This window comes from Neoarius graeffei, chromosome 1 (genome assembly GCF_027579695.1).
Source record: "Neoarius graeffei isolate fNeoGra1 chromosome 1, fNeoGra1.pri, whole genome shotgun sequence".
Taxonomy (NCBI): domain Eukaryota; kingdom Metazoa; phylum Chordata; class Actinopteri; order Siluriformes; family Ariidae; genus Neoarius; species Neoarius graeffei.
In genome coordinates this window covers 129,574,117-129,600,627 of record NC_083569.1, presented here as the reverse complement: position 1 = coordinate 129,600,627, position 26,511 = coordinate 129,574,117, and the positions used below count along the sequence as shown (strand labels likewise).

Genomic DNA, 26,511 nt, shown 5'->3' with positions numbered 1-26,511 from the left:
GTCAGACCTCAAAATCGCTTGGCACTATTTTCTCTCCCTTCTTATCACTGCGCGCTGCCGCCAGGTGACAGCGAAACGCAGAGCCGCTAAGCTGGTGGGAGACCAAGGCTGCACTCTATCCACGGCTTACACACGTGATGGCACGGAGGATGTGTATAGTGGCAGCATCTGTCCCCCCAGAGAGGATCTTTTCAAAAGCAGGACAGATTATAACTGAGAGGAGAAATAGAATCAGAATTAACTAGTTAATTGCAGCAATTAAAGGAATAGGTAGGAAAAGGAAGGTGCAAAGACACCGCGCAGCACCTGAAAACGGGTTTTCAGGCGCTGCGCACCCGTCTTCAGGTGCTGCGCGGTGTCTTTGCGCCTGCAGCGGTGCTTTGCCTGTGCTGTGGCTGAAAATAGTTACAGATATAAATTGGTCTAGTAAATCCCTTCATGTTAATTTGCATTGATATGTGTACTCGATGTGACTGTACAAGTCATGAGAAATAATTATAAAAAATCTTGAGTTATTTAATTCACTTTTGCAACGACAATGCTAGCTGGACACGCCGGATTACAGCGACTACGCTAAGCTAACCTGGGCGTTTATAGATCAGGACAATGGCTGGGTCGGCTACAAAACGCTTTGGCTCACTCATCCAACTCTAGGGACTGCAGGGACTGATTCAGTTTCATCTGGGGGTGGAGTATTCCTTTAAATCAAAAATAAAATCTCAGGAGCCGTTTGGGAGCCGAAAGAGCCGGCTCCTTATAGTAAGAAGAGCCAAAAGAGCCGGCTCCCGAAAAAGAGCCGAAATTCCCATCACTAGTAAACAATGAATGAAACAGCCGTGGCTGTCACCTGGCAGCAGCGTGCAGTGATAAGAAGGGAGAGAAAATAGTGCCAAGCGATTTCGAGGTCTGACTTTTTATTTGGCAACGGTTTTGTGATGCAAATATATCACTCTTTTGAACACACACTGTTTTGAGACGAAAAACGTTTTACTTTCGTGACCCCAACAAACTTGCTGGACTACTTTCGTCTGGACCAAAACTGGACAAGAACTGGACTCACAGGATGCTGTCGGGGGTAAGTCAGTGTGTTTGCACGACACTATTGATGGGGATGCCATACAGATTCATGTCAAAAATCCCGAACTATCCTTTTGAGTCTAGGCTGAAAACATATCTGTTTAGTCAAGCCTTGTGTTAATGGTGTTTGAGGTAAAGGTGTAGATCTGGAGGGTCCTCAGACATAGAGTGTTTTGGTAAACTGGGATGTATGGATGCTGTCAGTCCCCACTCGCTTGCTCACTTGAGTTTGTTGACGGTGTAGTGGCTGCTGCTTTATGTCCCGGGGCCCCTCATGCCTGTTTTACCTTCTGGCTCTCCCCTTTTAGTTATGCTGTCATAGTTAGTTTTGCCAGAGTCCCTGCTTGTACTCAACGCAAAATGTACACTATTCCTACTTATTCATGTGACATTAGGCATACCTAACAACCTGCAGTTGTCATGAACAGTTTTGCACTCAAGTTTCCATCAATGAAGAGTTTATAACATCAATGAAACTGACTTCATGTTAAAACTGTTATAGTCATGTTGTCTGTTGTTGCCCAAATGAGGAAGGGGTCCCTTTTGAGTCTGGTTCCTCTCGAGGTTTCTTCCTCATGTCGTCTGAGGGAGTTTTTCCTTGCCACCGTCACCACAGGCTTCATCATTGGGGATAGATTAGGGATAAAATTAGCTCATGTTTTAAGTCATTCAAATTCTGTAAAGCTGCTTTGCAACAATGTCTATTGTTAAAAGCGCTGTACAAATAAACTTGATTTGACTGTAGCTTTAGTCTATTCTTAAAAGACTGACATTACTGCAACCTATTTTTTGGGTGTATTAATCCATGTGGAAGGTGTCACTGTGGTGCAGTGGTTAACTCTTTTGCCTCATGGGAAGAAGGTTCTGGGTTCAAACCTCATGTTTTCCTCTGGGTGCTCTGGTTTCCCCCTCTGTCCAAAGACGTGGTTAGGTTAACCGGCTACTCTAAATTGCTCATAGGTATGAATAGTTGAGAGGAGAAAACCCTCTATAGTAATCCAGTTGAAGGTCACGGGAAACTACTACTGTAATGTTCCCTAGAAGCTTTGATGGCTGGAAAAAAGCTTTCAGCTATGTGGCCATCCGAGTGGCCATATCACTGCAGCAATATACGAGACAGAGAGAGACGCACCACATGTTCTTGCTGTTTGTTTGTTATTAGCTGTGCACACTATGTCGTGATACCAAAGGTTTCCGACCGATTGCATGCACTTGACTGGGAGCAGCTGAATTAGAAAAAAAAACAAAACTCAGTTGTGCTGGTATGAACAATTCATGTGAACAATAAATGAACTTGTATAAATGATTCACTGAAGAGTTGTTCAAAAGCAATGACTTGTCTGTGAACTACACACCACTATTTACCAAATCATTTAAATTAGAGATGGCCTCATCAGCATTCTACAATGCTGATACAGTGCAGTCAGTTAAAATAATTTCTGTAACCAACACACATTATGCTTTTGGCCTTAAATATTTTTACATAGGCTTTCTGCCAAAAATAGCAGCAAATTGTTAAATGATTGTTGCAACGCAGGAATGTTACATGCATACTGTAATCTCACAGAGGTGGTGGTTGCAGGTGTGGGTTTTTCCATTCAACCCTCAGCACACACAGCAAGCTCTGACTCATGTTAATTATATTAGGTCAGATAAAATAAATATGGCCTAATCACGGATCCCATATTTAGTCCAATTTTTTGGCCCATTCCAATCTAAAACCGATCAATCTTCCCACTCCTAATTTAAATCTCAAGCCTAAATGCTAAAATTCAAATGAACATTCTTGAGGTTTGTATAATTGGCTATTGGCTGTGTCTTTGTGCTCTTGAATAAAAGTAGATAAATGAAGTTTTTCCCCCACTGATGTTACTGAACACACCGATGGCGTTGGAGTTGACTATTGCGGTTGAAACTCCTCCCACACTCACAGCAGTGATACGGTTTATCTCCAGTGTGAATGCGCTGGTGTTGTAGTAGAGTACTTTGTTGAGTAAAACTCTTTCCACATTGCATACAGTGATATGGCTTCTCTCCTGTGTGAGTGAGTTGGTGTTGCTGGAGATTACTCCGGGAAATAAAATGCCTTCCACACTGGAAACAGTGATACGGCCTCTCTCCTGTGTGAATGCGCTGATGTCGCTGAAGATGGCTCCTCTCAGTGAAACTCTTCTCACACTCCAAACACTGATAGGGTTTATCTCCGGTGTGAACACGCTGGTGTTGCTGTAGATGACCTTGTTGTTTGAAACTCTTCCCACACTGCGAGCAGACATACGGTTTGTCTCCTGTGTGAATGCGCTGGTGTCGTTGGAGATCATCTCTTTCAGTAAAGCTCTTCCCGCATTCCGAACACTGATATGATTTCTCTCCGGTGTGAACACGCTGGTGTCGTTGAAGAGTATACTGTCGAGTAAAACTCTTTCCACACAGCGAGCAGCCATACGGTTTCTCTCCTGTGTGAATGCGCTGGTGCTTCTGGAGATAATTCTGCTGATTAAACCTTTTTCCACATTGTGTGCAGTGATACGGCTTCTCTCCTGTGTGGATGCGCTGGTGTCGTTGAAGACTACTTTGTTGAGTGAAACTCTTTCCACACAGTGAGCATCGATACAGTTTCTCTCCTGTAGGGATGCGCTGGTGTTTTCCAAGATGATCCGTTTGAGTAAAATTCTTCCCACAGTCTGAGTCAGAGTGAATTATATTAGGCATTTCTCTGTTAGTGAGGTTTGCGGAGATACTATCAGAAGTCTCTTCCTCATTCTTCCAGACATCAGCTTGTAGCAGGGCCTTGTTCATATCTAGACCAGAAAATCTGGGGGGGGAATTAGAAACTATTTGAAATACAGCACTTATTACTGAATAGAATACATGACAAAATACTAAGTAATGTAATTTTGGAATTGTGCATTATGGCCAAAGGTGGCATGAAGAATCAATACAGTTTGCCCCTGCATGCCATTTAACCCCTGCAACTAATCTAGACTGCAGATGAACATCTTGTTTTCAACTTTGACAAGTTCTCCCACACCACCACATCGCTAATCTCCCTCCTGCTGGACCAGATTTATCACACCCCATTCTGCACAGCACTCTCTTCCATCCTCTAACCACAGCTTGACTGGAAGATACAAAGTAGACATGCCTCAAGACTCTTATCTGTCCTGCACTCAGGTCATGGAACAAACTTACCCTGGCTGGAGAATAGCTGAGTCACTGGTGGTCTATGAATAAAGACTAAACACCTACATCTTCACCAAGCACTTTTGAATTAACACGTTTTAAATAAAATCTCTTGTCTTCTGTGTTTTTTTTTCTTTGCTGTGCTTATTTCCCTCTTATAGTGTTTTAACACAATGACATTCTCAGACCCTGAACCACTGAACTTACACTTCTGTATGGGTGTCTGCTAAATGGTGCAAATACTTCCTACTGCACAAATTGAGATCATTAACACCAAGAAACGGTGTGATTGAAACACAATTTTTCTCTCACATGGAGAGAATATAATTTACTAACAAAGTTATGGCCAAAAGTTTACATTCAAATACAATTTTTCACAAATCCACACATTTCATGTGTTAAATGATAGTATCTGATGTATTTCCATGTCCATCCATTATCTGTAGCTGCTTATCCTGTTCTACAGGGTCGCAGGCAAGCTGGAGCCTATCCCAGCTGACTACGGGCGAAAGGCGGGGTACACCCTGGACAAGTCGCCAGGTCATCACAGGGCTGACACATAGACACAGACAACCATTCACACTCACATTCACACCTACGCTCAATTTAGAGTCACCAGTTAACCTAACCTGCATGTCTTTGGACTGTGGGGGAAACCGGAGCACCCGGAGGAAACCCACGGGGAGAACATGCAAACTCCACACAGAAAGGCCCTCGCCGGCCGCTGGGCTCGAACCCAGGACCTTCTTGCTGTAAGACGACAGTGCTAATCACTACACCACTGTGCCGCCCCATATTTCCGTCATTTCAAAATAATAGCAAAAGAGATCTATTTCTGCTTTTATTTACTATATCTGATTTTCAGTGGGTCAAATATTTATATTTTGATAGTATTTGGTGCCACTGAATTTTAATAATTACCTTGACTCAAATTCTTGCTAGCCATCCACAAGCTTCTTATAATACTTTGTTGGAATTTTTTCCCCATTTCCTCTTTGAACCTTTTTTTTCCCCTTTTAAACTTTGGAGGTTTGACTTGGATCACTGTCCTGCTGGAAGACCCAGTTGTGACCAAGTTATAGCTTTCTGGCTCATGTCTTGGTGTTGCTTCAGTATTTACAGATTATCCTTATTACTCATGAGGACATCTCTTTTCTGAAGTGCACCAGTTCCTTTTCCTGCAAAACAACTCCACAACATGATGCTGCCACCACCATGTGATCATAACCAGCATTAACCTTTACAGTAATTTGTGTGTCTAGCCATCACAATTTGGCGCTTGTCACAGTCAATCAGGTCAAAACACTTGCCCATTTTTCCTGCTGTTCTCTAATACATCCCACCCCTTACAGGCGCCATAGCAACACCGTGATCATTATTCACTTCACCTGTCTGTGGGTATAATGTTATGGCTGATCAGTGTATATTCAACTTTATCTTTGAATATCTATCTATCTATCTATATAAAATACAGCACAAGTGTCATGATTAAAAAACGTTTTAAAAAGATATTCAACTAAGATTCACAAACTCTGATTGGAAGCAGTGAACCTGCCATTAAAATTCTGCAGACTCCATTGTTTTTATTTATCATTACAAATTATAATCACTCTAGACATTATTTCTGAAAATCACTGGACATTAAATATCACCAAACTCAGTTTTTTCCCTTTAAGTGCAGCACTGGTTTATTTTAGCAGGCCTCTATATAATGATGCATACTGTGTATTGAAGAAATACCTCCAATTATCAGATGACTTTTCTTCATATCGCTCTTGCTTACTAGCCACAGGCTGTTGTGGAGTGAAAAAATATCCTAAACTAATTCAAGTTGCAAAATATTTCCAGTTACTTCTACAAATAAAACAAGTTTCACTCACCATAAACACATCAGAAATGTTTTCATGGAGAAGCGGCTCGTTTTCTTCTTCTCCTGTCACCTAATGGCATTTGGCTACAATGTTCTGCTGCATTATTGCCCCCTGCTGGATTGAGTATGTCATGTTCTGCTTTTAAACAAGTTGTTTATATGGCAGTTTATTGAGCATTAGCTCCATGGTCTCCATACATTTTTTTTTTATTTCTACCATTTTTCATTGATTGTATTTCTGACCAAGAAATGAAGGGGGTTTTTGAGGACGGTTACAGCTCTACTTGCCCCTCAGCCAAGATTGTTTGTATTTTGAGTCATTGAATTACATTCAGTCAGAAAACAAACATGCACAAAGTTATCAAGTTTCACTCCATTTCAAACAATGAGATGAATAGGAGTGAAAGTGCTATAATTATTGGTCGATATCAACTTCTTCCCTTTTCCTCCCTCATACCTAATTTTTAAGCACCTTGAAATAGGTTGTCTTCTCATTGGCCTGTACTAATCCTTGCTCTAAGCACTGTCTTTGTTGAAGTGCATAGAAGACGTAGAAGAGCAAATGAGCGTCTTTGTCTTCACTTGGATACATCACCTATCTGCTTCAATGTTCACTCTTCAATCTCATCTCATTATCTCTAGCCGCTTTATCCTTCTACAGGGTCGCAGACGAGCTGGAGCCTATCCCAGCTGACTATGGGCAAAAGGCGGGGTTCACCCTGGACAAGTCGCCAGGTCATCACAGGACTGACACATAGACACAGACAACCATTCACACTCACATTCACACCTACGGTCAATTTAGAGTCACCAGTTAACCTAACCTGCGTGTCTTTGGACTGTGGGGGAAACCGGAGCACCCGGAGGAAACCCACACGGACACGGGGAGAACATGCAAACTCCACACAGAAAGGCCCTCGCCGGTCACGGGGCTCGAACCCGGACCTTCTTGCTGTGAGGCGACAGCGCTAACCACTACACCACTGTGCAGCCCACTCTTCAATCAAAAGTTCTTTTTAATACTATTTTCATGACTACACTGACTGGATTGCTTGCTTCAATTTCACTGTACTGTGTCACCATACAATAAAGGAATCTTGAATAATCTTAAATGTCATCTCATTAGTCCCTACAAAGACAATAGAATAACACAGGATAAGCTTGATTCCAAATATGTCATGGATAATTTTCAAATTTGTTTGACATGCAAGGTGATGCTGATTGTATATCTGCACAGTTCTTATGTTTAACATCATTATACAATAAACCTTTATGAATTAAGCTCTCATACATGCACTGATCAGCCACAACATTAAAACCACTATCAGATGAATTGAATAACACTATCTCATTTTATTTTTTTCGCGGTCCAGTTTCCATCAAATCCTGCGCTCTGATTGGCTGGCAAGTGGGTCCATATCCTATGATACGGACCCCGGTTATGGACCTCTGACGACTTGCTCATTCACAACAACAACAACAATAGTACCATTTTTGTCAACATTTATCTTTTTTTTTTATAAGATTTATTTATAAGATTATCAAAAATCTTATAAATTTTTGCCAGCATTTCTCAGGAGAATAGCATTAATTTTACAGCATGGATAGCGATAATGACAGTCTTCACAGCGAAAGCGAGTTTTACTCCCCTGAGGAAGAAGAAATAAAAGAAAACATTTCAGGAGAAAGCTAAAAACCTCTAACTGTTGTTAACGCCGAGCAAAAACATGGCTGAATCCTGAATGACTCCTGTTTGTATAAATAGGGGACTACATAGGCGGCAAGATGTAGTTTTTTCCCCTGCCATGGAAGTGCACTTGTATACCGAGGAGGAAGCCATTTGCATTACAGCCGTGAATGAGGATTCAAAATGGCGGCTCGGCTCAGTTTTCCCTTTCGGGTGCTCTCGTTTTCTGTTAGAATTTGGTAAAGAAAAAAATAAATATATTATTTACCAGCTTATGGTTGGTCTGTATGGTGAAATACCATGACCTCGGCCTTGAATACTGACCTCGGCCCAGAGGGCCTCAGTCAGTACTTTCAAGACCTCAGTCACGGTATTTCACGATAAGGACCTCCCAGCTGGTAAATTATATATATATATATATATATATATATATATATATATATATATATATATATATATATATAGGCACCTGTCAGGGGGCAGGATATATTAGGCAGCAAGAGAACAGTCAGTCCTTGTTGTTGATATGCTGGATGCAGGAAAAATGGATAAGCATTTGGATCTGAGAAGCTTCGACAAGGGCCAAAAGGTGATGGCCAGATGATCAGGTCAGAGCATCTCAGTACTTACCATAAGGGGTCCCAGGAAGGACAACTGGTGAACGGCAACAGAGTCATGGGCACCCAAAGCTCATTGACGTGTGTGGGGAGCAAAGGCAAGCCCATCTTGTTCGATCACATATAAGAGCTACGATAGCACAGATTGCTGAAGTTAACAGAATGGTATCAGAACACAGTGCCAATGCTGACCCCTGTTTACTGCCAAAAGCACCTACACAATGGGCACATGAGTATCAGAACTGGACCATGGAGCAATGGGAGAAGGTGGCCTGGTCTGGTGAATCACGTTTTCTTGAACATCATGTGGACAACCAGGAATGTGTGCATCGTTTACCTGGAGAAAAGATTGCACCAGGATGCACTGTGATGCTCTGGGTAATGTTCTGCTGGGAAACCTTGGGTCCTGGTATTCATGTAGATGTTACTTTGACATGTACCACCTACTGGAACATTGCTGCAGACCAAGTTCACCCTTTCATGGCAACAGTATTCCCTAATGGCAGTGGCCTCTTTCAGCAGGATAATGCCCTTTGCTCCACTGCATAAAATTGTTCAAGAGTGGTTTGAGGTACATGACCATGAGTTTAAGGTGTTGAATTGGCTTCTAAATTCCACAGATCTCAATCCAATCAAGCATCTGTGGGATGTGCTTGACAAACAAGTTTGATCCATTGAGGCACCACCTGTTAGGACTGGGACTGTTTTGGCCTCTAGAGGCCGCTGTTATTTCCATCTTGTCATGTTTGTTTTGGCCTCTAGAGGCCACCACTGTGTTTTTGTGTTTGTCTTCTTTGCCTGTTTCCTGCCCCGCCCTGTTCCTTAATTAGTGTGTGTATAAATACCCCTCTGTTTGTTCCCTTGTCACAGAGTCTTTTTCCTATGCGATGCTGTTAGTGTGAGTTCCCTCTGTCCCATGTACCTTGCCTGTGTCTTTGTATTCTTGGTTTTTGCTTCTTTCTTTTGGACTTTGTGGATTTTGTTTTGACCTTTGGATCTTCTGTGCATTTGAGTTTTTGCCTCTTCTTTTCTCATTTGGATTTTGGACTTTGAACCTTGGGATATTTTATTTCTGTTTATCTTCTGAGCTTTGGATTATTCTTTTTGTTTTTTTCCCTTGGATTGTACATATTGTAAATAAACTTTTTGATACTTTTCTACTTCCGCCTCACGCCTCTGCACTTGAGTCATCCCCCTGGTGGCCTAGTGGGGGTTTGCTGGATTACCACACCAGTGAACCAGGTTCGAATCCCAGCAAAACCCTAACAGAAAGACTCCGTGACAAGGGAACAAACAGAGGGGTATTTATACACACACTAATTAAGGAACAGGACGGGGCAGGAAACAGGCAAAGAAGACAAACACAAAAACACAGTGGCGGCCTCTAGAGGCCAAAACAAACATGACAAGATGGAAATAATGGCGGCCTCTAGATGCCAAAACAGTCCCAGCCCTAACAGGATGTCTTCCGAGTCTTTGGTCTCCCGCAGGACATCGTCTCAGACCGAGGGCCCCAGTTCTCCTCCCGAGTGTGGCACGGGTTCTGCAAGGTCATCAGAGCCACTGCCAGCCTCTCCTCTGGGTTTCACCCACAGTCCAATGGCCAGACGGAGAGGCTCAACCAGGACCTGGAAACCACCCTGCGAGGCCTGGCTATGGATAACCCAACATCGTGGAGCACCTGGCTGCCATGGGCAGAGTACGCCCACAACACCCTGTAGTCATCGGCCACCAAGCTGTCGCCATTCCAGTGCCAATTCGGGTTCCAGCCACCTCTGTTCCCGGACCAGGAGGAGGATGCGGGGGTGCCCTCGGTCAACCAATATGTGAGACGGTGTCGCAAGACCTGGAGCAAGGTCAGGAAGACCCTCATCCAGACCTCCAGAACCAACTAGACTCAGGCCAACTGCCATAGAAGACCTGCCCACACTTTCCGCCCTGGGCAGCGGGTTTGGCTGTCCACTAAGGACCTTCCGCTGCGGGTGGAGAACCGCAAGCTTGCTCCTTGCTACGTTGGCCCCTTCAAGGTGGTGCGCAGGGCGAACCCTGTCTCCTACCGGCTCCAGTTGCCCCGGACTCTGAGGATCAACCCCACATTCCATGTTTCCCTGTTGCGGCCCGTACTGACGTCCACGTATGCCCCTGCCCCTAGGAACCCCCCCCGCATCTTCCAGGGTCAGACTGTGTTCACCGTGCATTGCCTGCTTGACTCCCGCTGGGTCCGCGGCGGGCTTCAATATCTAGTAGATTGGGAGGGCTATTGCCCTGAGGAACGCTGTTGGGTCCCTGCCCGGGACATTCTAGATAAAGGACTATGCCGGGACTTCCATTCGGCCCATCTGGATCGCCCTGGGAACGTCAGGAGACGCTCCTAGAGGGGGGGGTCCTGTTAGGACTGGGACTGTTTTGGCCTCTAGAGGCCGCTGTTATTTCCATCTTGTCATGTTTGTTTTGGCCTCTAGAGGCCGCCAGTATTTTTGTTTGTCTTCTTTGCCTGTTTCCTGCCCCGCCCTGTTCCTTAATTAGTGTGTGTATAAATACCCCTCTGTTTGTTCCCTTGTCACGGAGTCTTTTTCCTATGCTATTAGTGCTAGTTCCCGCTGTCCCATGTACCTTGCCTGTGTCTTTGTATTCTTGGTTTTTGCTTCTTTCTTTTGGACTTTGTGGATTTTGTTTTGACCTTTGGATCTTCTGTGCATTTGAGTTTTTGCCTCTTCTTTTCTCATTTGGATTTTGGACTTTGAACCTTGGGATATTTTATTTCAAATCAAATCAAAATCAAATCAAGTTTATTTGTATAGCGCTTTTAACAATAAACATTGTCGCAAAGCAGCTTTACAGAATTTGAACGACTTAAAACATGAGCTAATTTTATCCCTAATCTATCCCCAATGAGCAAGCCTGTGGCGACTGTGGCAAGGAAAAACTCCCTCAGACGACATGAGGAAGAAACCTCGAGAGGAAACAGACTCAAAAGGGAACCCATCCTCATTTGGGCAACAACAGACAGCCTGACTATAATATTAACAGTTTTAACAGGTATAACCCTCAACTGTCCTCATGGGCCATCCTTCACAGGAGCGATGCGATAAAACTCCGACCAGACACAGGGCACCAGGATGGATCAAGCAGGTCCAAGGGGCAGAAGAGGCCAGCATCTCAATCCCAGGACCAACATGTAACTCAGAGGGACAGATTGGGGGGGGGGAAGAGAGAGAGAAAGAAAACATGTTGTTAGGTATGCCCTAAAAATGACGACAAGTATTAAATCTGTGTGGTAGGCTCGCAGAGACGAGAGTCTTGACATCAGGCATAACACACAACAATGGCATGTTAATATGGTAAAAAAATATATCATGACCTGCTCTGGCTGGATGCCTGATTGGGTGATGGGAGCACACTCCTCAGCAATGATGAGATGCAGATGGGACCCTTAGGGCTGGCCAAGACAATTCAGTTACATTTCACTGGGTCCGGGACATGTGACAAAGTCTGACGGCCAATTCCCTGCAGGCTACGATAGCCAGCCGAGGTCTCCACCCTCTCCAATAAAAGATTTCCTGTTGACTCCATGTAACTCAGAGGGACAGATTTGGGGTGGGGAGGAGGGAAAGAAAATGCAGGTTGTTAGGTATGCCCAATGTCACCTGAATAAGTAGGAGCAGTATACATATTGCACCGAGTACACGCAGGGACTCCGGCAACTAACTATGACAGCATAACTAAAAGGAGAGAGCCAGAAGGTAACACAGGCATGAGGGAGCCCTGGGACATAAAGCAGCCAGCCACTACACTGTCAACAAACTCGAGTGAGCAAGCGAGTGGGGACTGACAGCATCCATACGTCCCAGTTTACCAAAACACTCTATGTCTGAGGACCCTCCAGATCTACACCTTTACCTCATAAACACCATTAACAAAAGGCTTGACTAAACAGATATGTTTTCAGCCTAGACTTAAATGCTGAGACTGTGTCTGATTCCCGAACATTACTTGGAAGGCTGTTCCATAACTGTGGGGCTTTGTAAGAAAAGGCTCTGCCCCCTGATGTAGCCTTCACTATACGAGGTACCAGCAGATAGCCTGCACCTTTTGATCTAAGTAGGCGTGGCGGGTTATAGAGGAGCAGAAGTTCACTCAGGTACTATGGTGCGAGACCATTTAGTGCTTTAAAGGTCAATAGTAGTATTTTATAATCAATACGAAATTTGATTGGGAGCCAATGCAGTGTGGATAAGACAGGCGTGATGGGGTCATATTTTCTAGTTCTAGTAAGGACTTTTACTGCTGCATTTTGAACTAACTGGAGCTTATTTATGCACTTATTGGAACATCCAGACAGTAAGGCATTACAATAATCCAACCTGGAGGTAACGAAAGCATGGACTAGTTTTTCTGCGTCATGCAATGACATTAAATTTCTTATCTTTGCAATATTTCTGAGATGAAAGAAAGCTATCCGGGTAATGTTATCAATGTGAGTTTTGAATGAAAGACTGTGGTCAATAATCACTCCGAGGTATTTTACTGCTGCACGTGAAGAAACAGAAAGGCCATCCAGAGTCACTGTGTAATCAGAAAACTTACTTCTAGCTGTATGTGGTCCTAGCACAAGTACTTCAGTCTTGTCAGAGTTAAGCAGAAGGAAATTAATAAGCATCCAGTGTCTAATGTCCTTAACACATTCCTCAATTCTGTTAAGCTGGTGTCTCTCATCAGGTTTTGCAGAGACATACAACTGTGTGTCATCAGCATAACAGTGGAAACTAATACAATGTTTACGAATAATATCACCCAGAGGTAACATATATAGAGAAAAAAAGCAGTGGACCCAAGACAGAACCTTGTGGAACACCAAACTTTACCTCAGTACGTCTAGAAATATCACCATTTATATCAACATACTGATAACGATCAGTTAGATAAGACCTGAGCCAGGAGAGGGCCATTCCCTTAACTCCCACAACATTTTCTAGTCTATCCAGAAGAATGGAATGATCAATGGTATCAAATGCTGCACTAAGGTCAAGCAACACAAGTAGTGAGACACAGCCCTGATCAGACACCAACAGTAGGTCATTTACTACTTTAACCAGAGCTGTCTCTATGCTATGATGAGGTCTAAATCCTGACTGATACATTTCATGGATGTTATTCCTATGTAAAGTATCAGTGCTCACAGTGTGGGAAGAGTTTTAATCAAGAGACCCACCTCCAGCAACACCAGTACACTCACACAGGAGTGAAGCCATATTATTGCTCAGGATGTGGGAAGAGTTTTACCAGACTGAATACTTTACAACACCACCAGCACAGTCACACAGGAGAGAATACTTTAGTTTCTTTAATTGATTTTATACACACACACAGGACCAGTGTAGCTAATAGATTGTCTGTCTGATTAAACAGCTGGAATCAGGTGTGCCTCCTGATTGGTTAGTACTAAAACCTTGCAGCCACACTGGTGAGATTGGACACACGTTCCTTATTGTATAATTATCACAATAATAAAACATTCATTGTTAATGTATTTTCAGTGATCATGGCGAGTTGTTCATACTGCATAGCTCTTTGGGCTCAAGCCATTTAAGGCACAAAATTAAAGTGTATTTGATGTCTGGAGCAATTTAATACAGACTGTTAATGACTGACATTTTATGAGTATCGTTATGGCACAAAACATGTTCTTCGGCACACATTTAACCCCTTCAGACACAAGGGAAAATGCTATGGAACTTAATGTGTACAATTGTACATGTTATGTCCGGAGGGGATAATCAGCTGTGCTGTATGAATGGTATGTTTTATCTGGTATGAACTTCATAGACAATTTTAACCTTTTCTGGAATTGCAGAGAATTCTTCAAGCCAAATAGCACTGAACTCAGCTGGACTGGGACCAAAGTTTTAGCGGATCATTATAGACTCGCTCTACAACATGCAATTTTCTCTCAGCCAACACTGAGAAAAACAGTTGATAAGATGTCGCAGACTGACCTAGTTACAAATATCAACAATACCTCTGCAAAGCCAAAACAATCATCTATGCAAGTCTTCACCAAGGACACACAGCCATCTGGGGCAGACTGCCAAGAACCATCTGGGGCAGACTGCCAAGGACATCAACAATCACATGGAGAATGTGAGCATGCGATTCCATCATGCGATTCCATCCAGATTGAGGACCTGACCAAAGACAATCATGCCAAGGCTGCATCATCCACATCTCGACCCCATGCAAGTATCACAGAGACTGTCAGGGAGACAGTCACCACAGAGACAGTCATGGAGACACTTACAAAGACCTCACCAAAGTCCCAATCTCAGTCTCGCTCTTCTGACTTTATTGTACAATCTCCGTCTCCCCCCTGCATGGATTTCCCTAAAAGTATGCAGAGACTGCTGCCAATGGCTACACTCTCTTTTTCCAGCCCAAATCAGTCGCGACAAGCAGTGTACCCAGATCAAAAAAAATCAACCAACAGAATGAACTGTGTTCGCCCAGGACTTTCAGCTGGCTACCAATCTTTTTCACCATCTAAAAAGATACATGACATCTCCAATCCTTCCACCCTCAAACCAAATGGAACATACAGAGAGTCTTGTATGATGTGCTGTGGGTCCCTGCATTGGATGTAGTTTTGAAAACAAGCTGGGACCCAGTATGCCTATGCCATTCTCTATTCCTGTGTTGATAAGAAATAGAAAACATAGAGCATATTTAACCCAGGGGGTAAACCAGTCTAGTCTCCTTCCTGTTTCAAAACAACATCAGAGTGCCCAAGCGGATATTACTTCTAGACTTTCTGTAAAGCTAGCTCTTCTGAACGTTAGATCACTTTCAAACAAGTCATTTTTAATTAATGATCTTATCTGCAAACACAATCTTGATTTTTTGCTTCTAACTGAAACTTGGCTGGATCAAGCAAAGAGTGCTACCACCCTTATTGAAGCAGCTCCCCCAAATTTTAATTTCATGAATGTTACCCGACAGGGGAAAGGTGGCGGGATCGCAAATATATTCAAATTCTCTTTTCAATGTAAACAATCCTCACTTGGTGATTTTACATCCTTTGAACACTTATGTGCACTTGTTACATGCTCTCCTAACATATTGTTATTAACTATTTACAGGCCTCCGAGACATTCAGCCAAAGTCTTTCTGGAAGAGTTTGGTGAACTGTTGTCAGTCATTTGCTTAGAGTTTGACTGTCTTATTATATCTGGGGATTTTAACTTGCATGTAGATAATCCTGAAAACATTTATGCCAGAGAACTACTTGCACTTATTGACAACTTCAACCTAGTACAACATGTACAGGGACCGACCCACTCCCGTGGTCATACTCTTGACCTCGTCATCACAAAGGGTCTTACTGTTTCTACTACTGTTGTTGACCTGGCCTTATCTGATCATTTTTGTGTTTTCTCTGATGTTTCTATGTCTCCTCACATTCAGAACAGCTCAACGACTATGGGTAGGAGAGTCATAAACGACAACACGTGTTCTCTTTGAGCAAGCGCTCTCTCGGATCTCAACCAAAATGTCAGACTCTGTAGATGATTTACTGGAAATTTTTAATTTAAATATGACCCAAATTATAGATGATATTGCTCCATTCAAAATCAAAAGAGTCAATGACAAGCAGAAAGCACCATGGAAGCAATACCCAGCTGTTAAATTGCTAAAGAGAGAATGTAGAAAGACTGAAAGAAAATGGCGCAAATTTAAACTTCACATCCATTATCAAATCCATAAAGAGATGCTTTGTAAATATAATTATGAAATTCGTAAAGCAAGACAGTCTTTCTTCTCCAACATCATCAACAGGAATATGAACAATGCCCATGTGCTATTTTCAACAGTAGAGAAGCTAACTAATCCCCCACCACAATTAGCACCTGAACTTCTCTCAGTTAATAAATGCAATGAGTTTGCATCCTTCTTCAAAGGTAAAATTGATAAAATACGGCAGAATATTGCTCATAATATATCTCAGTTGCAAATAATTGAAAAGCTGCAATCACCAGTGACACAGACAGATAACTTCAACACAATGTCAGAATTTTGTTTAATTGATTATGAGACTCTTGAAAAAACTGTACAAAATCTCAGTTCCTCAACATCTGAATTGGACATTCTGCCCACCAACTTTTTTAAGTCTGTTCTTCATTTTATAATTACAGATGTGCTTCAAATCATAAATACATCCCTAGAGACTGGCATTGTTCCTGTGTCCCTGAAAAAAGCTGTTGTAAAGCCCCTACTTAAAAAGAATAATCTGGATGCTTCAGTATTAAACAACTACAGGCCAATATCAAATCTACCATTCACTGGGAAAATCCTTGAAAAAATTGTCTTCAATCAATTAACTGCCTTCTTGATATCAAACAGCTGTTTTGATAACTTTCAGTCAGGATTTCGTGCCAATCACAGCACTGATTAAAGTTATAAATGACATACGTCTTAATACTGATGCAGGCAAAACATCGGTCCTGGTGTTACTGGACCTTTTGCAGCTTTTGATACTGTTGATCACAACATACTGCTATATCGACTTGAACACTGGGTTGGGTTGACTGGTAAAGTTATCAATTGGTTAAAATCATACTTAAAAGATAGAAGCTTCTTTGTTACCATGGGAAATTGTACCTCAACATCAATGTCCTTGACCTGTGGTGTCCCCCAGGGGTCGATTCTTGGACCATTACTATTCAACCTTTATATGCTCCCACTTGGGCAAATTATCAAGAATAACTCAATTTTGTATCACTGCTATGCAGATGACACCCAAATTTATTTTGCTCTATCACCTAATGATTATACCCCCCTTGAATGTCTCTACCAGTGTATCGACCAAATCAACAACTGGATGTCACAAAATTTTCTTCAGCTGAACACAGATAAAACAGAAGTAATTCTATTTGGGAAAAAAGATGAAAAGACTCAGGATTACCACTATTCTTGACACAAAGGGGATTAAAACAAAAGATATAGTATAAAATCTTGGTGTTTTCATTGACAGCGAGCTAAACTTTGACAGTCACATGAAAGCAATCACTAAAACGGCATTTTATCACCTAAAATACATTTCCAAACTAAGAGGACTTATGTCAAAAAATGATCTGGAAAAACTTATACATGCCTTCATCTCTAGTAGGGTTGATTACTGCAATGGCCTTTTCACAGGCCTGCCAAAAAAGACCATCAAACGACTTCAGCTGGTGCAAAATGCAGCGGCTAGGGTTCTCACACGAACAAAACGAACAGAGCACATTACTCCAATTCTAAGGTCCCTTCACTGGCTTCCAGTAAGCTACAGAATTGACTTTAAAGCATTGCTGCTGGTGTACAAATCTCTAAATGGTACAGGGCCCAATTACCTCTCTGATATGTTGCAGCGGCCTAACCCAATCAGATCTACCAGATCACAGCAGCAAAATTTACTGGTAAAACCTGTTAAAACAAAGTGTGGTGAAGCAGCTTTTAGCTACTATGCAGTACAGCTATGGAACCAACTCCCAGAGGACATCAAAAATGCTCCTGCTGTTGGCAGCTTCAAATCTAGACTAAAGACCAAGCTGTTCTCAGATGCTTTCTGCTAAATTATTAATATTGTCATTTCTACATGTTTTAAACTCTTAACTTTTACAGTCTCTGCATGTTTCAAACTTTACTTAACTTTTGTTTTATTCTGCTGTTTTTTTTACTGAACTTTTACTTCATTTCATTATTTTATTTCTACTATTGTTTAATTCTTATTATTTTTCTTCCCCATTTATTTTATGTAATTTTATTTTCTCAATAAGGTGGCCGCAAGGTCTCCGGTGCCTGTCGTGGCGGCAATCCCCGAACCCGGTGGTGGACACCGGAAGTAAGGGATGCCGTCAAGCTGAAGAAGGAGTTGTATCGGGCCATGTTGACCTCCGGGACTCCTGAGGCAACTGATGGGTATCGGCAGGCCAGGCGTGCTGCAGCTCAGGCAGTTGCGGAGGCAAAAACTCGGAACTGGGAGGAGTTTGGGGAGGCCATGGAGAAGGACTATCGGTCGGCCTCAAAGAAATTCTGGCAAACCGTCCAGCGCCTCAGGAGGGGGAAGCAGTACTCTGCCAACACTGTTTACAGTGCAGGTGGGGAGCTGTTGACCTCGACTGGGGACATTGTCGGGCGGTGGAAGGAATACTTTGAGGATCTCCTCAATCCCACCGTCATATCTTCCATTGAGGAGACTGAGGCTGATGACTCAGAGGTGGACTCGTCCATTACCCAAGCCGAAGTCACTGAGGTGGTTTGCAAGCTCCTCGGTGGCAAGGCACCGGGGGTGGATGAGATCCACCCTGAGTATCTCAAGTCTCTGGATGTTGTGGGGCTGTCTTGGTTGACACGCCTCTGCAACATCGCATGGCAGTTGGGGACAGTGCCTCTGGAGGGGCAGACTGGGGTTGTGGTCCCTCTTTTTAAGAAAGGGGACCCGAGAGTGTGCTCCAATTATAGGGGAATCACACTTCTCAGCCTCCCAGGGAAGGTTTACTCCAGGGCACTGGAGAGGAGAATTCGACCAATAGTTGAACCTAGGATCCAGGAGGAACAATGTGGTTTTCGTCCTGGTCGCGGAACACTGGACCAGCTCTATACCCTTCATAGGGTGCTCTAGGGTTCATGGGAGTTTGCCCAACCAGTCCACATGTGCTTTGTGGATCTGGAGAAGGCATTCGACCGTGTCCCCCATGGTATTCTGTGGGGGGTGCTTCGGGAGTATGGGGTTCGGGGCTCTTTGCTAAGGGCTGTCCGGTCCCTGTACGAACAGAGCAAGAGTCTGCTTCGCATTGCCGGCAGTAAGTCAGACCTGTTCCCAGTGCATGTTGGACTCCGGCAGGGCTGCCCTTTGTCACTGGTTCTGTTCATAATTTTTATGGACAGAATTTCTAGGCGCAGCCAGGGGCCGGAAGGAATCCTGTTTGGGAACCACAGGATTTCATCTCTGCTTTTTGCGGATGATGTTGTCCTGTTGGCTTCTTCAAATCAGGACCTTCAGCATGCACTGGGGCGGTTTGCAGTTGAGTGCAAAGCGGCTGGGATGAGAATCAGCACCTCCAAGTCCGAGGCCATGGTTCTCGACCGGAAAAGGGTGGCTTGCCCTCTCCGGGTTGGTGGAGAAGTCCTGCCTCAAGTGGAGGAGTTTAAGTATCTCAGGATCTTGTTCACGAGTGAGGGAAGGATGGAGTGTGAGATCAACAGGCGGATCGGTGCAGCCTCCGCAGTGATGCGGTCGCTTTACCGGTCCGTCATGGTGAAAAAGGAGCTGAGCTAAAAGGCGAAGCTCTCAATTTACCGGTCGATCTACGTTCCAACTCTCACCTATGGTCATGAGCTTTGGGTAATGACCGAAAGAACAAGATCGCGGATACAAGCGGCCGAAATGAGTTTCCTTCGCAGGGTGGCTGGGCGCTCCCTTAGAGATAGGGTGAGAAGCACAGTCACTCGGGAGGAGCTCGGAGTAGAGCCGCTGCTCCTCCACATCGAGAGGAATCAGCTGAGGTGGCTCGGGCATCTTTTTCGGATGCCTCCTGGGCGCCTCCCTGGGGAGGTGTCCCAGGCATGTCCCCCCGGGAGGAGGCCCCGGGGAAGACCCAGGACACGCTGGAGGGACTTTGTCTCTTGGCTGGCCTGGGAACACCTCGGTGTTCTTCCCAAGGAGCTGGCTGAGGTGTCTGGGGAAAGTGAAGATTGGGCTTCCATGCTTAGACTGCTGCCTCCGCGACCCGGTCCCGGATAAAGCGGAAGAAGACAAGACGAATTTTATTTTCTATTGTTTACTGTTTTGCTTTTACTTCTGTAAAGCACATTGAACTGCCACTGTGTATGAAATGTACTATATAAATAAACTTGCCTTGCCTATGTTAAACACCCAACAAAAGCATTTGGAACTGTCTGCTGCCCCAGTTCATACCTAAGCCTTTTACACTAACATCATGAGTAGTTTGCTTCAAAGAACAGACATATCCTGAATCATAAACAATCCAATCCAGCCTTCTCTGGTCCATAGTCCAACATCATAGGTAATATCATTCAGGAAAGTGCACGAAGGTGCGTCATGGATAAAGATACAGAAGATTGTATAGTCATTATTACCACATCACAGTGAAAATCTTTTCACGTCATAATTGACATAACTGATCATGCTGACTAATATAGCGCTTCAGTTAATTTGCGTAAATTGCATCTCGTTGTTTCTTTTCATTGCTTCCCTTCCTCTGCTTCCCTCCGAGGAAGCAGAGACAGGACGCAAATACAACAAACCATGTTATTGCTCACCAAAATGTCACTTTAAAGGGACTTTAGGAAGTTCTTTTGTTGTTCTGGTGTTTCCCAGCTGGACTAAAGGAGAACTGAAGGCAATTTTTTTAAATCAAAATTCTATTTCTCTCATTTTATTAAATATAGGAATGCATTTTTGATCGCTATTTTGTCACTGCTAGAGCAAGTTATGAGTATTTGAAATATGCTATATCAGTCTATATGTCAAAGCAATGGCTGTAAATGAGATTCATTGAGACCTGTGCGAGACTTTGTAGGACGGAAGTAAAACATACAGCGGAAATCAAAGTGACCAACATCTGCCAATGCTGTCAAAAGATGCGTGCGCCCTCTTTCGAATGCTGATGTAATCAAGCCAGAAGTTTTGTTTGTTTTTGTGCAATATTTCCTTTGGAAAACGGCATTCAAAATGACGGCATTGACACCTGGCTGACACTTCACATTTCAAAGTCTCGCACAAGTCTTGTGAAAATCACGTGGATAAGTGACACCTGGCATGGACCAAACACACTAAATTCAACATGGCTAAAAACTGAATAGGCCAATGATATTTAATTGCAATTAGTTGCCAATACGAGTCACGATATAAGGTTACTAAAACCGAAAACGTAATTGAATAACGAGTTAATTAAGAAATAAAGTTTAAAAATGACTTCAGTTCTCCTTTAACTATATAACAGCTCTGCATTTACAGCACAATGATCACACACGGAATTAACATCATTAAAACAATTGCATCTGTAGAAAACATTCACATTCTTAAATGTTAATGTTTTAGCCTCTACTCCTCAACTCACTTCAAGGCATATTAACTGGGATTTGTGCAAGGAGTTTATTTGAGGGCATCGATTATTTAAGTGTATAATTTGTGTTTTTGTTTATTTGTAGTTTCACATGGGCAGCAACTGTGCATCCTCATAATTTAATTAATGATGCTCGATTTTGATTGATTTCTGGCTCACATTTTGAAGAAGGTTGGCTCAAGGAGGAATTGGTTAGATGTTTGCATCCATAATCCCGCAGATGATTTGTGATGTGTCCTGAAGGGGGAACTGTTCCAACACCCGTGCGGTGGTTTTCCTGCCTCAGGTAAATCATCTCCATGTGAGAGAGATCTCAAGTTAATAAAAGCTGTTTTTTGTGGTTTTGAGGTGAAAATGACATTCTGATTTAATAATCCTAAGAAAAGTTTATCTTTAGTTTTTATAGAATGTTAACCAAGTTCACTACACAAGCTCTGACAGTGTGATGGCAAAATCAGTGTTAGTTTAAAACCCAAATGTTTATGATTTTACATAATTTTAAGTGTTATCCCTCCGATACACGACATTTTATTTTTGTACATTAATGTCACATTAATCTATTGTGTAATGTGATATTGCATTAATGACTGACTATAAAATCTTCTCTATCTTTTCCCAGGACAAGCCTCAGTGCACTTTCCTGAACTTACCATTTCTCTTTTGCGTAAATAAAACCATCAATGTATTTCATGATTTTGCTGGTTGCAGGCCCTGTGTCACACATTATATGCATTTTAGTGTTGTATAAGTTGCAAGTCTCTGTAATTTTGAGGGGTTATAATCATCATCATCATCATCATCATCATCATCCTTTTTTGATGTAAAGAAAGTTGGTGAATTCAAGTCCCTGGGGTCAACTGTGCAGGAAAATGGGGGCTGCGATAGTGAGGTGAGAAAGAGAGTGCAGGCAGGGTGGAGCAGTTGGAGAAGGATTTCGAGAGTCATTTGTGATCGGAAAGTCCCAGCAAAAGTGAAAGGTAAGATGTATAAGACAGTAGTGAGACCAGCTGTGATGTATGGATTGGAGACCGTACCCTTAACGAAGAGACAGGAGGCAAAGTTGGAGGTGGCAGAGTTGAGGATGTTAAGGTTTGCGACAGGAGTGACGAGGTTGGACAGGATAAGGAACGAGCACATCAGAGGGACAGCACATGTGGAGAGCTTGGGAATTAAGCTCAGAGAGATGAGGCTGAGATGGTATGGGCACATCCTGAGAAGAGATGCACAGCATGTGGGAAGGAGAATGTTGAGGATGGAGCTGCCAGGCAAACGAAAACGAGGAAGGCCAAAGAGGAGATACATGGACGTGGTGAGAGAGGACATGAAAGTGGCAGGTGTGGTAGAGAAGGATGTGGAAGACAGGGAGCAATGGAGATGAAAGATCCGCTGTGGCGACCCCTAATCGGGAGCAGCCAAAAGAAGATAATCATCATCCTTTTTTGTGGTGTAGGTACATTCCACGGTCAGCCCATCAGCCCATCATACATTTCCCATCAGCCCACTTCCGCGTTGACCTGCGTCACGCTGGGGCGGGATCATCAACGTCACATCCTAACTGAAAGCATAAACCACCCGGAAACGCTCAGCTCCTCCTCTTTTGGCGCCGTGATCTCAACACGGACACAGAGAGAATCGCTCGCTCCGGCGAGTGAACCCCGAAAAGATGTCTTTTTCTTTTCTTTCTTGCAAGATCCACGAGTTAGCACGATTTCTTTGTTTACCTTTGGCCACGGTAGACTCTAAGATCGTGCAATTTTAAACTCCGTGAGTTACAACCAGTTTCATTCATTCAGTACGTACGGACTGCAGCCAAGGCAGCTACTTAAAAGTTAAGAAGCGACTGAATCCTTTTTAACTCAAAAGCGCTGTGCACATTACTTTGATCAGAGACTTTCTTTTCATCACAAGCGACCACACGCCGGACCCAGAAATTCTCTCCGCCTCATGAGCGACTCACGTGCTCCAACGGCGAAGCTCCAAAAGTCTCGGAACATCTCTTCATATCTTGCTAAAGGCAAGATACTGAGTAAGACTAGGCATTTTTTTGGGCATAATTAGAGCTAGTCTTAGGAATTTGCTTTTATTGAAATAGTGTGAATTTAAACTCAGGAACGTTTGTTTACACTGCTCGACACGCAGCATGTTGAATTGTTGATTGTTCTGTTTTGTTTTAATCTCTCAATTGTTTAATAGATAGGCTGTGCATGCTCCTCTTTATTCCTACTAACAATTAATTCTCTTATTATACATCTTGACCGCATCGAGATTTCAGTGGATTCAGTATTGTTATAAGCTAGTGAAATTAGCCTACGGCTAATTCTTTTGTTCCATTAGCCTCCAGGACTAATTGTATTGTCTCAAGGGATCACAAGGCCTCCACCACATGGAGTTAGCTAAACACACGGCTAATTCCTTTGTCTACTTAGCAACACAAAGCTAATCAGGCCCCACCAGGCCTGATAAACCACACCTCAGTTAGCAACCCACGCTAGCTTTTCTTTTGCTAGGCCTTACCACGTGGTGGTCCTCCCCCACACTCACACACACCTTAGATAGCAATCCATGTTAACTCTTTTGTTCTCCTCAAACCCCACGTGGTGACACACCCTTCTTAGCTTAGCCACACGAGGCTAATCTAGGGCCTTTCACACACACAGGCCACACACACAAGCACACATTAGCAACACGTGCTAATCCTTTTGTTCTACTTAGATAACATTCCTTTGTCTCAGCTAGCAACCAAGCTAGGCCTCCTCTCATACACCCACACCCACACACATCACTGTTTGTATATATTTCAATCTGCTATTATCCATTTTTATCTGTTATAATAAATTCATTTATTATTGAAACTGTGTGTTTTATTTGTGTTCCAATATACTCGAAGTCCCCAATCTCCCAAAGAATTCAAAAAGGTGCATATAAGTTATGTAATACGGTAAGTGATCATAATAATTTGGAATATACCATAATTTAGCTGTTTGGTAATTCATTATTAAGCACCAAGATTAATGGTATGATTCACTTTAAATGATTCACTTTAAATGATTCAATGAGATTGATCACTTAATAATTACCAAATGCACCTACAGTTAAATTGGTGCCCCGTGTGAGGTGATTGGTTGTTGACTTCTTGAATATTGTTGCAACAACAAATAAACTACCAGTTTAATTCAGCAACTGCTAAGGTATATCCCCAGGTGTGTTAAACGGTTAACAGTAGTGTGATAACCATATCACAAATACTCATAACCAACCATATCACAAATACTCATAACCTATTCATAACTTAGGATAAGAGATAGCATTTCCAAACAAACCTTATTAATTGATTACATAGTTAATATTAATTAATAACAATTAATTAATAATTAACTCTTTGATTAATTCATTATCCAATATCCACCTTAAGCAAAATGGCATCCCCTCGTGTCTCAAAAATTGAAGACAACGCTCAAGACGTGTCTCTCCTTGAGGTCATCGCAGACCTCATTCACTGCTCTGCCTCCAAAAAGGCAAACATTAGGAACACGAGTAAGAGTGAATGCCAAAACAACATAGACAACTCAAACAAACATATGAGAGATCCAAAAAGAACAACTTTTAGTGTCCAAGCGGCACTCGGTAAGCTATTCCTATCATACTTCTGAGATACTGATTCAGAAATCAGACGCCTCCGTGGAGAGGTTGAAAGGCTGACCACCAGCAACTCCGAGCTGGCAGCCAATAATAATGAGTTACATAGGGAGCGTGAGCTCTTGAAAAACTCCATTGATGATTGCGCCGAAAGGCTAGAGAAAGCCGAAATGGCTGCCAAGAGGGCTGCCGAGGAGCAGACCCCCCAAGAAGAGCGCAAGGGGCGTGAAAGACGCCCAACAATGCGCCGAAGCTCAGAGCGGGAAGAGGCGTCCAAACCGGACACCGTAGATGACCTGGTTGAGAACCAGACAACCCGCCAAACTCCATCCACTCGCTAAACAACTTCGTCGTTTAGCCAGGGTGGAGCTGTACTGTGCTCATCCCGAGCCCAGGACCATAGCACACCCAGGTCAGTGTGCTACAGTACCCCTGATCCATCTTCGGATGAATCAGGCTATGAATCTAGTGCGAAACGGGAGCAAGACCAGAGTAGCTTAGATAGTGAGTGCTCAGAAGAGCCAAGAAGGTCGCACAAGGACGTGCACCAAACCCTTCACTTATGGCAAATTGACCTACTTGCCAAAGATGTCGAACGATTCGATCCCGACAATAAAAGAACCAACGTAAATGATTATTTGCGAGAAATTGACCGATGCCTGATGGATGTACCGAACGCCACAAAGTGAGAAAAACTTAAACTGATCTGGAAGACCTCCAGTAGCAGCATTCTCGCCTTTTTAGAGACACTACCCCCAAACATTCGCGATAGTTACGCGAAACTTCGGAATTACATGAGGGAAGAATATGCGCCAGACACGGACGAAACCTCCGCGACATTGTGTGCTATACAAATCAAACAAGAACGGTCTGAGGCACCTCGTGAATATTATAGACGGCTACGTACTGCCTATTTCCAAGGTAGTAGCGCACCAGGCTTGGAAGAAGATAGAGGCTTCAAATCTCTCTTCTTACATAACCTCCACCCAAGCGTGCGGACTCACGTCGCACTAGCGTGTCGACAGGGTTTCCACTCAATGAGGGAAATTAGGCGACTAGCTCAAATGACCTGGGAGACCATTGTCAAAACCGCAAACGGAAACAATGATGAACCCAGAGTCCTTAGGCTCCAGGATGCAGACGAGCCCCCGCTAGCCTTAGAAGGAGGCGAAGCTCCAAAAGGGGGACCCCCCTGGGGAAATCCCGGTCCGAACCGCCCCTTGCCGAGCCATCACCAGCGTGAGCGGAGAAATCGGCAAGGTAAGGCCAGGAGGGACCGAAGGAAAGTCCACAGTGACTATGGCAACCACCCATCACATG

General features: G+C 43.3%; 1 protein-coding gene across 1 annotated transcript in view; it reads right to left on the bottom strand.

Moving 5' to 3' along the window:
- Window positions 1-1,793: 1,793 nt before the first annotated feature.
- The window catches only part of LOC132886267 (zinc finger protein 850-like), a 102,170-nt gene continuing 77,452 nt past the window's right edge, over window positions 1,794-26,511 (bottom strand). Inside the window, exons 8-9 of the mRNA XM_060920827.1 lie at window positions 6,001-6,081; window positions 1,794-3,892 (exon numbers count right to left, since the gene is read on the bottom strand). Of these exons, the coding sequence (XP_060776810.1) occupies window positions 2,947-3,892; window positions 6,001-6,081 (1,027 nt within the window). The 3' untranslated portion in view covers window positions 1,794-2,946. The remainder of the gene's footprint in view (window positions 3,893-6,000; window positions 6,082-26,511) is intronic.